Source organism: Castor canadensis, chromosome 12, assembly GCF_047511655.1.
Source record: "Castor canadensis chromosome 12, mCasCan1.hap1v2, whole genome shotgun sequence".
Taxonomy (NCBI): domain Eukaryota; kingdom Metazoa; phylum Chordata; class Mammalia; order Rodentia; family Castoridae; genus Castor; species Castor canadensis.
The window spans coordinates 23,091,345-23,104,281 of record NC_133397.1 but is presented as its reverse complement, the minus strand read 5'-3'; the positions used below and the strand labels follow the sequence as shown (position 1 = coordinate 23,104,281).

Below are 12,937 nucleotides of genomic sequence, written 5' to 3'. Positions count from 1 at the left end.
GTGACATTCCAACTCCCAATTTAGCTCATGTAAGGCGAGCCACAGCTGTCACCAAGTGAATGACCCTGACTCACTCAGGAATGGGTGACTGATTCCCTTGAGCAAGAGCAGGGTCAATGTCACTGCTGTGGTAGAAGGTGGGCTGGCAAAGGTGAGGGGCTCTCACTCAGATGGCTCCTGTAAGCCCTGTTGACCCCCATGCTCTGTATGGACAGTGACAGTCTCTAAACCAGCTTGTGGCTCAGGGTGGGAGGAAAGATCAGGTCAGACCTGCAGAGAGTCAGTGACAGTCTCCTTTTCCATAGGTTTAGCCAGTGATCCTGGCCCTCTGCCTCAAGATTGTGTGTTCCTAAGAGGGGTACCAGACACTGTACACAGCATTTTATCCCAATGTTTGTGGCTTACATTTGTTCTTGCCCAGCCTTTTCTTTTTGTCTTTTGAGACAGGATCATGCTATTTAGCTCAGGTTGGCCTGGAACTTGCTATGTAGCACAGGCTGGCCTTAAACTCTCAATCCTTCTGCCTCAGCCTCTCAAGTGTTGGGATTACAGAAATGTACTGCCATCCCCAGCCTTCAGCCCTTTCTTATGTCCCCCTAGGAAAGCAGTTTGAGCAGCTAGAGGTGGCTGCTAATGCCAGTTCTAAACCTTATGAGCATGTTCCAAGACAGTGTGTGATTCTGGCCTAAGAACACATTACTGAAGTCACTCCAAGGACTTTAAATTTGTTTGGAAACTGGGAAAAGCTGAGTTGGGCAGAAAGGATCTGAATGCCAAAGACCTATTTGGGGCACCAGGAAATCAGTCTCTAGGGAAATCCCAGAGCACTGATAGGATTGGAGGTGTGGCTCAAGTGGTAGAAAGTCTGATTTGCAAGGCAGAAGCCCTGAGTTCAAACCCCAGATCCACCAGGAAAAAAAAGAAAAAATGTTAGAGCACTGACAAAGCCACCATCACCAGGCTCTGGGAAGTTTTGACTCCAATGCCACAGTTGTCCTGGACTCTACTCTTTGTACCAGGCTTGTTCCAGATGTGAGCACTAGTCTTCTGTCTTTTTCCCATTGCCCTTCTCCTCTATCCCAGGCACCACATTTCTTTTGGGGGCCAAACACACATACTGGTGGGTTTGGACAAAAGCTCTTTTTATTTACTGACATTCCTTTGCCCTTCTCCCAGTAAGGGAAGTTTGAGGAGTCCCTAGGTCCTGACTCCATGTGGATGAACAAGAAAGAAATGGTATGGAGAGGTTGACAAACAGGCAACATGAAGAGGCAAGAGTGGGTAGGGAGCCTACAAAACATACTCTTTCCTTATTACGGTTCATGCCCTTGTTTTAGGAACAAGCTATATGGTGATCCGTCTACATGAGGTGTGGTGAAGGATGGAGGCAGCAGGCACTGATGTGTGGACTGCAGCCATTGTCAGGACCAAGGCTGATAACAGATGCTGGGTTGTAACTGAAGTCCACGGCAAAGCCAAGATAGGGTGGCTTCCCATAAGCTCCAAATGCACTCATATGTTTCCCAAGTTGTCTTGTGGATGAGGCTGCAATGTCAATGGTGCAGGCAAAAGAAGATGAGCCCAGTGTCACAAAGGTGTAACGGCTTATGCATGAGGCTAAGCTAGGAATTCTTGGCACACATAGTTACAAAAAAGGAGGATTAACTGATGCAGCAGCACCTTGGACAGGACCCACCTTGCTCAGTTATCAGGATCTTGGTGGAGATATCACAAATGTGTTAGAGACCTACCTGATATTGGCTTAAATGCCAAAGCAAGCATAGGAAAAAGAATCCTCAGGTAAGTCTGTCACCACTGTCTCAGACCTCATGTGGGTAGGGATGGGAGAGCTGCTCTCTGAAGATTAAAAGTGCGACTGGGGCTAAAAAGAAGAGTAGCTGGAAGATTCCATATGGCCAGGATCAGTGGGACCATTGAGGGCAGAGATGCTGTCCTTACTGGGATGGACATCAGAAATGCTTCTGAAGTAGGGATTCTTATAAGAAGAGGAGTCAAATCAGGATGGACTACTTGCTCCTCTCTTCAACGTGTCCAGTGGACTGGGCAGCAGAGGGAACCCTCACTGGAACCAGCACCTAATGGCAGAAACAGTTGGCACCTTATTAACCAGGAGGAATAATCACCTAGAATTTAAAGCAAATCTCCTCTGTGTAAGGATGTAAACACCTGGAGTCCATGCTATAAAGACATAAACTTTTCACAAGGATCATCTGAAATTAGCTTAGATGCTTCTCTTACCCTTTAATCACTGCTGCATTTCAGTTTACAAACCTTATATTTCTTCATATTTCACTAATGGTTTTCACCATCTTCCTCTTCCTTTCTTTTTGTTCCTATGATGGAATTATGCATATGTTTACATATATGAGCAGTAGTAATTTTTAGTCTACAAATGAGAAAAACATTATCTTGCAATTACTCATTAGTATCACAAGGTGGCACTGGTGTAAACTTCATCCACCCCACCATTTTAATTATTATCAAACACTCAAACACGTCATCTTCCGCTCCCCCCCGCCCCTTTTCTTTATGTCTCATACTAGGCAAGTGCTCTACCACTGAGCCATATCCCCAGTTTAGGAGCTGCAGGTGTGGCTCAAGTGACAGAGCACCTGCCTGGCAAGTGCAAGCCTCTAAGTTCAAACCCTAGTACTACCAAATATATATAGTTCATCTTTCTTTTGAGGAGCTGCAATAAACTACATCTTTGAACCTGTTTTCAACCTCAACAGTCAGGAGAGGCCAAGGCTACATTCACACTGTCAGTGTGCAGCATAAGATGCATTGACTGCTTTTTCTTTCTTCACTTTGCCCCAAGACCAGACTTGAAAGTGCCATGCTTAAGAGCTAACCTGCCATTTTCACAGGTCTTTCTCATCCTTCAACCTTTTCTTTCACTCCTAATCCAGATCTGACATCAGTCCCTGCCTCTGGCCTCACCTGACTTTGGAGGTTGAGTATGGACATTTTGTTGATAATCGTTATTCAACTCCTCAGGAGGTGGTTTAAGTGTTCCACAGCAATAGCAGCAGCAGCAGCAACAACAACAGCAAGTTAGCAGTGTACAAAGTATGACAAGTGTCTAAAAGATAGGAGAGAGGCCTTGGTCCAGCAGTTCTGTAGTTCCGTTCAAGCTACCTTCTCTCCATCATCCTTGCATAACATACCACTTTTCCTAGGACAGGAGGGTCACCCCTCCTGTCCTTATTCTTTTTTTTTTTTTCTAAATTTTTTTCATTGCTATCAATTAGTTTATCTTTGTGTGATGGTAGTGCTGGGTAGCAGGGGAGATAGGGTGTGTGTGTGTATATGTGTGTGTGTGTTTATTTATTTGGCAGTACCGGGGTTTGAACTTGGTCTTGTACTTACGAGGCAGGTGCTCTACCACTTGAGTCATGCCTTCATTCCCCCAATCCCCTGTGTTTTTTTGAGACAAGGTCTAACTATGTAGCCCAGGTTGGTGTCAAACTTGTGATCCTTCTGCCTCAGCCTCTCAAGTGTTGGGATTATAGGCATACACTATCACGCCTGGCTCTTTCCTTATTCTTAAGAGACTAGGAAGAATTGTGTACCTTGAACCAACAATTCTGCATTATAAAATAGTATGTGACACCTTCTTCGCCAAAATTATCATATACGTATATTCCCAATGAGCCATGCTGGTCATAGATTTTCCGCTTCTTAGAATCACTTAGCACAGAATGGGCTGCGTTGATCTCTTTGAAGAATTCTGCTGCTTGAGGGTTCCCTGGATTCTTGTCTGGATGATACTGCAAGGCCAGTCTCCTATGCAGACAATGTGCCAAAGGAGGGTGGGAAGAGATGGGGAACGGCTGAGGAGGTAGGGTTAGGATAAATGGCAGGGATAGAGCTCTAGAAAGTACAAGGAATGCAGGAGATGTGGTACAAAAGGACGGAGACAAGCAACCAAGATCTAAATTTCTTTCCATGGCATAGTGAAGAGGCTGATGTCCTCTTTTGGTCTCCAAATAAAGGGTTCTTGGAATTTAAAAATGGGTCAGAAGGCAAGGTGGGAAGAAAAGGGTTTGTGGTGGTGGTGGGGATCCTAGGGTTCAATAAAGGGCTGGTATCTTAACCTGTAGGCCTTTTTGATGTCTTCAGGTGAGGCACCCTTCTTAAGCTCCAACACTGTGTAGAGGGTTGTCCCACTGTTGGACAGCCTGTGGGTGTCTTTGTCCACACAAGACATGCTGTGAGCCCAAGAACAAGAATAAGACACTAGTGACTGGGTACTGTGAGGGAGAGTGCAGGTGATAAGAGAGGCATACAAATGCAAATGTCAATCTTCCCCTCTCCAGCATCCTTCAGCTACCTAGATCTCCAGTCACCCTACAGCCTAGAGAGACAGAAGCAAGGAGAAGTCTAAGCTATGGAAGAGCCTGATTTTGTCCAGAGCTCTTATGCCTCAAGAAAACAGCCCTAGGGCTGAGTTTTAAATCCCAGGGTGGCACCAGCTCCTGGACAGGATGGGCCAGGAATGGAAGTCGAGAAATTATCCAGACCAAACCCAAGGAAGTCAGGTGTCCGGAAGCCAAGTAGAGACTAGGTTGCCCCTAAGAGACCAGGCAGTCGGGGGCACACAGGATAACTCAGGCTTTAGAAGGAAGTGGAAAAGGGGTCTTAGGGTGCTGCGGGGGAGACCAGCCGAGGGGCCTTGGAGTAGGACCCAATTGAGTGGGGCAGAGGCCTGGAAAGGCCTGCGGTCCCCAAGAACCAAGGCTACGAGCTCTGAGGGATGCCCCGCGTGCGCTGGGGCCCCCAGGCCTGAGCCATCTCATCCAGGCAGGCCCCTTACCTTGGAGTCACTCTCTCAAGCCGGGTGGGCCTCACATACTCTTCATCCTCCAGGCTGCGAACTTCCCCACTGCTGCGGGCTCAGTGGCTGACTGCGCTTGCGCGCTGCGCAGTAGCTGCGGGGGGTCGTTTTCTGGCGCCCATGGAGGGACTGGGTGGAGAGGCCGCGTTAGCCCTGGGACTTATTTCACCCGGGAAGCCTGAGCCGCAGGCCCTGGGCTGGGCGTTGCGTCCACCCCAACCCAAGAGCTGCCCAGCCTTCCTCCGCCTCCCTCTTCTCCACCTGATGATGGCTGTCATGGCTCTCCACCTCATGCACAGAGAGACCACGGGCTTGACGACGTGGCAAATGAGAGGTATGGCTGCTGAAAGCCTTCTCAAGAGGTCTGTTACCTTCCCAATCTTTGTGAGAATTTAGGGCCTCCACTTGGTCCTTTCTCCTCCACCTGGAAACTCCTCCGCAACCTTTGAGACTCACTTCGAATGTGGTATTCCTGAGAAACCTTCTTTCACTACCCCAGTTGTTGCTACCTTGTCTGTCAAAGCACTTGTTCTACTGTATTGTAATGATTCGTTAGCACATTCCTTCATTTATTTATTTAATTTCTATTTCTGAGAAAAGGTCTCCGTATGTAGCCCAGGCTGATTTCGAACTCACAATCCTCCTGCCTCAGCCTCCCAAATGCTGAGGTTACAGCAGTGCACCACCATGCCCACCTAGTACATCGCTTTAAAATAATGTCTTCGGCCTTTCCACAAGTCACTACTGTGTTTCAGAAATTTCACTTAAATACTATTCCATTATGAGGATGTACCATAATGTACTTATCTAATCCACACTGGATATTTAAGTTGTTTCCAACTACTACTGTTACAAACCAGTAAATCCTTGGACAAATTTCAGATTTTTGTGTAAGGATAGAGCCATGAAAGTGGGGTTATTGGATCACGTTGAATATTTTTAAATTTTGATACATACACACCACTTTCCTTTTTAAATTCGCCCCCCCCAAGACTGCAGATTGAACCCAGAGCCTTAAACATGCTAAGCAAGTACTCTACCACTTGAGTCATGGCCCCCCAAACCTATATTCTAACTTTCTTCCCAGACAGGTACCAAAAGTACCATGTTGTGTCCTCATTTTCAGGGAATGGGGGCACCTGGCTCTACCTGGCAGTTTGTGGTGTTGGATTCTTGACAGAGGAGAGCTCAATGGCTCCTAAAACATGTAATTGAAAGAGTTTTCTGGACTGGTAGAATGGTTCGAGTGGTAGAATGCCTGCCTAGCAAGTGTGAGACCCTGAGTTCAAACCTCATGTACCACCACACACACACACACAAAGAGCTTTATTACTTTGATAATGTCCATTATCCCTCTTGGCTTTTATTAAATTTTTCTCTTTATTATGGTTATTTATACACAAAACCCTCCTAGATTTTAAGTGGTAAGTCAAGACCCCACTCCAAGAATGCCAGCTATCTAAGCAAACTGAGTCCATATACAACAGGCACAATGAACACTGAATTAGCAAATTTATTTTTATGGATTTGGAATCACTGCAGAGGGTAGGGATAAAAACTTCTGTCATCATCAACCTGGTCCATAGGCTCTGGGTCAGATGAGTTTCAAGGTTACTCAACTAAAGAAAAAGAATGGAAACTAACCACTTCTTTGGTAATTTGTACTATGCCAGATTTCTCTAACTAACTTCCAACCTTTCATTGATATCTAGGGACAATAGGATTAGTGGAACAAACCAGCTCATTTTTCACTACACTGGGAAGGGAGAGAAGAAGGCATTAGAAGCACAGTACACGGGGCTGGGGATGTAGCTTAGTGGTTAAGTATTTGCTTAGCATGCACAAGGCTCTGGGTTCAATCCCCAGTTACCCCCCCCCAAAAAAAAAGTGCAGTGTACTTACAACGAATTCCCTACCTTATCTCCAACGTCAGTGTGGTCCTACCCTGGCCTCTCACTCTGATCTCATCAAAGAACACTGTCCTGCTTGCTCTGGGTTCTGTCCCACTGCTTTTGTGTTGCTTCTTTGACGACAACATGTTCCCTCCCAGTTCAAGGGCCTTTGACCATGTTGTTGTTCCCTTTGCCTAGAGGGTTCCTCTGAGGCTATGCCTATGACTGGCTTTTCATACTCCAACTGTCTCAGCTTCATTCCTCCCTAGAGAGGTCTTTAAACTGGTTCTACTCCTCTCTCCCCACCATGTAACACCCTCCCCATGACTTGTGGATAGATATTTATTTATGCATTGATTTGTTTAGGTCTGGTCCACAGGGCAGGTATCTTGTTTATTTGTATCCCTAGCACCCAGAGCCATGCCTTGCTCTCAGTAAGTGAATTAGTGATTTGGTGAATGAGTGATAGCTCTCTGCCAATGAAATATAAGCCCGGATGCTGGCCACAGCAAAAATTCCCTGGGACTGAAGCTGGGGAATTGGACAGGACAACAGGGTCCCCTCTTCCCTCATACGGTCCTAGACAAGAAGAGACAAAGAGAAAGAAGATGAGAGGACAGACAATATGTAATGTGATTCTGAGCTCCTTATTTCTTGGTCTTAGTATTTCTCTAGTTCCTAACACAGGTCCTGGGAAATGTAGGTGATCACTGTTGGTTGAATGAAAGCTCAAACTTATGTGTGTTTTTCAGAGTCCCTTTTACCTAATTATCTCCTTTGATTCTCACAAGAACCTTGAGAGATGGTATAATCACATCCCTGCTTTATAGACATGACCCTGGGAAAGAGTTAGTAAACATCTTTCACATTTTGCCAGAAGCTGCAGAATGTTATTACTTCTTATCCTTGCCCTCTGACTCTCTAATTAATCACAGTTCACGGCTCCTGAAAGAGCCCTTATCTTTTAAGTTGTGTGAGGCTCTGCTCTGAGTGAGAGGATGCTGCAGTCAGTAAGCTTCAGAGTTGGAATAGAGCTGCCCAGTGGGCCTAGCATGCTGAGGCCAGAGGCTATGCACTTTGCTTTCCAGAAAACACAGTCTCCTTAATAGGTTTCTACGCACAGGCTCTCTTCTTACAAGCAGCGCAGTAGTGGGAAGAATGCACACACCAAGTGTCAGAAGCCCTAGATCCCAGTTCTGGCTCTGGTTCTAACAAGCTTTGTAATCTTGGACAAGTCCTTCAGCCTCTGAGTCTTCTTTTTCCTCTTCTGTAAAAGCCTGTGCTCTCTCATAAAGTTAATTTCAAGACTTAATTAGATTTGGTTGTAAAAAGAATAGAAAAAAATAACTGTCCCAATGAATGATTATAGATTAAAATCTTTTCTGGGATCATTTACCTTCCCACTATGACTTGAGTCAGTGATCTTAGAATTTACTGCCTCCAGAGCCATTTGGTCTTTCCTGGAGCAAACCACAAAGCATCCCTTGTTTATCCACAAACAAAAAGTTGTAGTCATATAGCTGGAATACACACGAATACAGACAGCAGACATTGGCATATTTATATCCAAAATACCACGCTCTGGAACATATGCAGTTAGAGAGAGATCATAATTTGTCACATCCAACAACCAGGTTTTAGAATTGTAGTGTTTGTGCTGGAAAGGATCTCAGAGATTTAACTATTAATGCAATGCCTTCATTTCATAGCAGCAAGTGCAGCCCAGAGAGGACTGACCTCTTATATTCATCAGCTCCCATCCCAATTAAAAACCTATAACTAGAGACAGTCCAACGCTGATGATATTCCTGTCCTCTCGAGTACTCATGGGCAATGTCAGGTAACATCTCTCTTCCCCTTCTCACACTAGAAGCTTGTGTATTATATAGTACCAGAAATCCCACCTGCCTAGTATTGTTTGTCCTTCCCAGGTCAAACATATCAGGGTGGGAGGTGAAGGACTTCCAGCTAGAGAGGCTGCTTCATGTCCCTGTCCTTTTCACCTGCAATCCCAGATACTGCACACCTGAGGCAAGGCTAACAGCACACCTGCCTCATCATAAGATGAAGCTAATAGCTTCTACCCCGTGTTGTTCTGAGGATTAAATTTTTAATTTGAACAGTACCTGACACATGGTAAGTGTACTTTATAATAGTTGCTATTACTATTATTATTGTAATAATTCTTTCTACCCTGTCTCTTCCCAATTTTCTAAAAAGAGAAAAGTTGCTTTTCCTTTTGTCTCTAGGAAGAAGGGAAAAATCAGGGTTGTTCCTCCAAGATTTGCAAATCGTCACTGACATCTTTCTATCCCCTTTCTGCATCCTTCTTCCAGGCTCTTAGAACCCTGTTTTCTTCTTCCCCTACCCAGTGCCCTCATTTCTCCTTCTAGTTATCCAGAGCATTCCCTACAGTCTCTCCAAGAAGCCAAAACTCCAGATTACCTCTCTCAGTTCATCTCCTTTCAATACTTTTTTTTTTGGGGGGTGGCACTGGGATTTGAACTCAGGGCCTTGTGCTTGCTAGGCAGGTGCTCTATCACTTAAGCCACTCTGCCAGCCCCTCCTTTCAATACTTCTAATAGAAACTCCATAGATGATCTCATCCCTAAAGGTTATGTGGAAAGCAATCTGATTAAAACATTGTAATTCAGATTATAGTGAGGAAGGCAATTGATACCTGGCTCTCTTAATTCTTAAGAATGAAAGACGTGGGATTAGGGGAGTGGCGTAAGTGGTAGAGGACGTGGGATTAGGGGAGTGGTGTAAGTGGTAGAGGACGTGGGATTAGGGGAGTGGTGTAAGTGGTAGAGTGCCTGCCTAGCAAGCACAAGGCCCTGAGTTCAAACCCCAGTAACCCCCCATTCAAAAAAAAAAGAAAGAGAATAACTGGTAAAGTGTCAGGCAGTGTGACTAAAGAAAGTGAAAAACATCAAGTTATGTTTTGGGAAGAGACTTTGGGCTCTAGATCCCCTTCTTTCTGTTCAGTCCTACTGTTTTGCCCTTTTTGTCATCTGCTGGGGTCTGCATCCTTGCATTCTTCTGCTGTCCTCCTATATCTCTGTTAAGTTTCCAGCCTCCTTTCCTCCTCTTCCTTCTTTCACCTGCTAACTACGGGTTTTCTATATGTCTTGATCTTTTTTATTTATTTTGTTTTGAGACAGAGTCTCCATATGTAGCCCAGGCTGGCTTTGAACTCACAATCCTCCTGCCTCTACCACAATAATCTAACTGGTCTCTACAATATTTCTGTTTTTCCTCACCTCTGTATCATTGCTCTCATACCATGTCTGCCATGAAACATTCTTTTCCTTACTTAACTTGCTCAACAAATATCTACGAAGTACTGCTCTATGCCCAGGACCTTGGATACATCGATAAGTGGTTAGTCTTTTTCTGCCCTCATAGATCATAGCTTAGTGAGACATGCATTAGAACCTTTGGCAAATATTTACTGGGTGCCATTATGGGCCAGAGACTGTTCTAGGTTCTGGGGATAAACACAAAACTTTCTGCCAACAAAACTTACATTCTGATAGGAGGAAATAAGACAGTAAATGAGATTAAGTAAAAATGTAGAATGTCAATGGCAACAATGGCTATGAAGAAAAATAAAGCATGGAATGAAGCCAAAGAATGTTTGGGGGGAAGGGTTGCAATTTTTGAAAGGGCAAGTCAAGAGGGCCTGAGAAGGTGATATTTGAGTCAAGACCTGAAACAAATAAGGAGACAGGTTATAGGCACATCTGGCAGAGTCCATTACAGTTAGAGAGATGAGAAAATACAAAGGCCCTGGAGCAGGAGTATGCCTGGCATTTGTAGTGTTGTAGGACTCCAGGGAAGGCCAGAGTAAGACAGGATTATGACATAAGGTCAATGTGGGACCTTACAGGCCATTAGAAGGACTTCAGCTCGTACTCTGAACAGGATGGGGAGTGACAAAGTAGGATGTGCTTAGCTACTACATTGGGAATAGACTACAGGGGGATAACGGAAACAGGGAGCCCGCCTGGGAGGCTACTGTGACAGGCAGGAAGACAGGTGGTTGGACAAGGTTGGGAGCAGGATTTGCTGGCAGACTGGATATGGGGTGAGAATAGAAGAGTCAAGGATGATGCTGAAGTTTCTGACTTGAGTGAATGGAGATGTAATTGCCATGTTCTGACATGGGAGGGCTGCAGAAAGGGGAGGTTCAGGATGGGGTGATGATGAGGAGCTCAGGTTTGGACTTATGAAGCTTGAGATGCTTACCTTTCAGGAAGGACACCAGGCTGACATTTGGGTGTATGAGTTTGGAATCCCAGTAAGAGTCATCTAATCTGTAGTTGACATTTATATGTCATCTTTTAAAAATAAATTTCAAACAAATACAAAAATAGGAGAACAGGCCAATGATTCCCCATGCACCCAACATCCAACTTCAACAACCATTGAGTTCTATTGTTACTTGATAGTACTTAAAAACTAGAGACTAGATGATAGCTCCATGGAAGTGAAGCCAGAGAGATAAAAGAAGAGGTGACCCAGTCCTGGGCTAATCCAGCATTAAAAGACTGAGGAGATGATGAACTGATTAAAAAGAAGTAGTCAGTGAAACAGGAAGAAATTCAGATAATGGTATCCTGGAAGTCAGGTGAAGAAGCAAATAATCCTCAAATAACCATGGAAGTACAGAGTGGTAAGTGCTAAGAAAGAAAAAGCAGTATATACATCAACTGTGTAACTTGATGCCTGACCCCTTGGGGGCTAGGGGAGGCCTCCATGAGGTGGAGACATGTAAACTGCAACCCCTTGTTATTTTCTTTATCACCAGTTAAAATTCTGCCTCCTCCATCCTCCTTCTACTCTGACAACCAGCTCCTCCTCTCTGGAATGGCTTCATTGAGGACTCTGTACCACCCACTAGTGGGGTGCTCGAGACCCAGCATGAGAAAGACAGGAGCTTCAGGGAGCATCCTCTTTAGTGAGGAGAGGGACAATGTGATCACTGCTTTGATTGGATAAGCACAGTAGGCCTTGGGGAGAACAGGAACAGAGCCATTCCCAGCCTGGGGAAGTCAGGGAAGGCTTCCTGGAGGTGACATCTAAGAGGGAAATGGAGTAGAAGCTGGACTTCCAGGTTGCCTTTACAAGTCCCAGTAGCTTGGCTTGGCCCTCTCAAATGTTAGCTCTTTCCCACCTGCTTAGATTCCAAATTGTGTCTGAGGTCTGTAGTGCTGCTTAAATCCTGATCTCAGTGCTGGGCTCAGTTTTCTTTTCTCCCAGTGTGAAGTTTTCCAGCCTGGATTTCTAACCTGGACCCCCTGCACCTTCTTCTTCCAGAAGCCCTCTGGAAGTTGCACTGACCTGTCCTCCTGGGGACATCCAGGGCTTCCTATCACCATCATGCCTTTGGGACTAGGAGCAGCCTAATGACTCACTTTAAGGAAGTGCAGAACAGGCAGTGTGGGCGTTCAGATAAAGCAGTAACAAAGGACTGCAGAAGAAATCTCTTGCAATCATGAGAGTCAGGAGTGGAGGAACCATGTGCATCTTGTTGGCCACCAATCCCCAGCTAGGCTAGTAGGAGTCATGGCTGGGATTAAGTGTTGAGTAAATGTTGAATGAATAGTTGTTACAAGACCACAGTTCCATAAAGGGCACCAGCCCTAGAATGGCCTTCTAACGTCCTCAGAAAACTCCTAGCTCCTATCCAGTTGCAGCATGAGTGCCCTCAGGCCTGGCATTCAAGAGGGCTCTTTGCAAAATTTCCAGAGGGTCACTTGATTGAGAAACAAGTACAAGCGGCTGGATTTGCTGCCAGGCTTTTCTTACATAGATTCCCAAGGAGAGGCAACTGCTGGTGTTCCCACCGCAGCGCCCTCGGCTTCCGGAGGCGGCACGTTCAGCAGCCAGACATCCAGTGAGCCTTGTCATCCATGCACTCCAACATCCCTTTCCCTCCCCGCCTTCTGGCTTCCCACCCGGTGTCGGGACAGGCACGTGCCAGCGTCTGCGCCCCCTCCCGGGCAATTGGGGTTGCTCACCGCGGGCTGCCCAGGCAGGGAAATCCCCGAGGAAGCCATTGTTGTCATGTCCCCTGTTGTCGTCATCTGCTGAGGCGTGCCAAGGAGCCAGTTTCCCGCGTAGGCCCCGCGGTTTCTCCGCATTCTCGAGCTCACTTTCTCCAGCAGCTACGGACGAGGCT

At 45.8% G+C, this 12,937-nt stretch overlaps 1 protein-coding gene across 1 annotated transcript; it reads right to left on the bottom strand.

The window, feature by feature from the left end:
- Window positions 1-136: 136 nt before the first annotated feature.
- Window positions 137-12,911, bottom strand: Dnajc5g (DnaJ heat shock protein family (Hsp40) member C5 gamma). The gene is made up of 6 exons (XM_074049385.1): window positions 12,777-12,911; window positions 4,113-4,987; window positions 3,594-3,849; window positions 2,962-3,103; window positions 2,293-2,354; window positions 137-2,096 (listed from the first exon to the last, which is right to left on the bottom strand). Exons 2-5 carry the CDS (start codon window positions 4,229-4,231, stop codon window positions 2,314-2,316), a joined length of 558 nt encoding a protein of 185 aa, XP_073905486.1. The 5' UTR covers window positions 4,232-4,987; window positions 12,777-12,911; the 3' UTR covers window positions 137-2,096; window positions 2,293-2,313.
- Window positions 12,912-12,937: the final 26 nt, after the last annotated feature.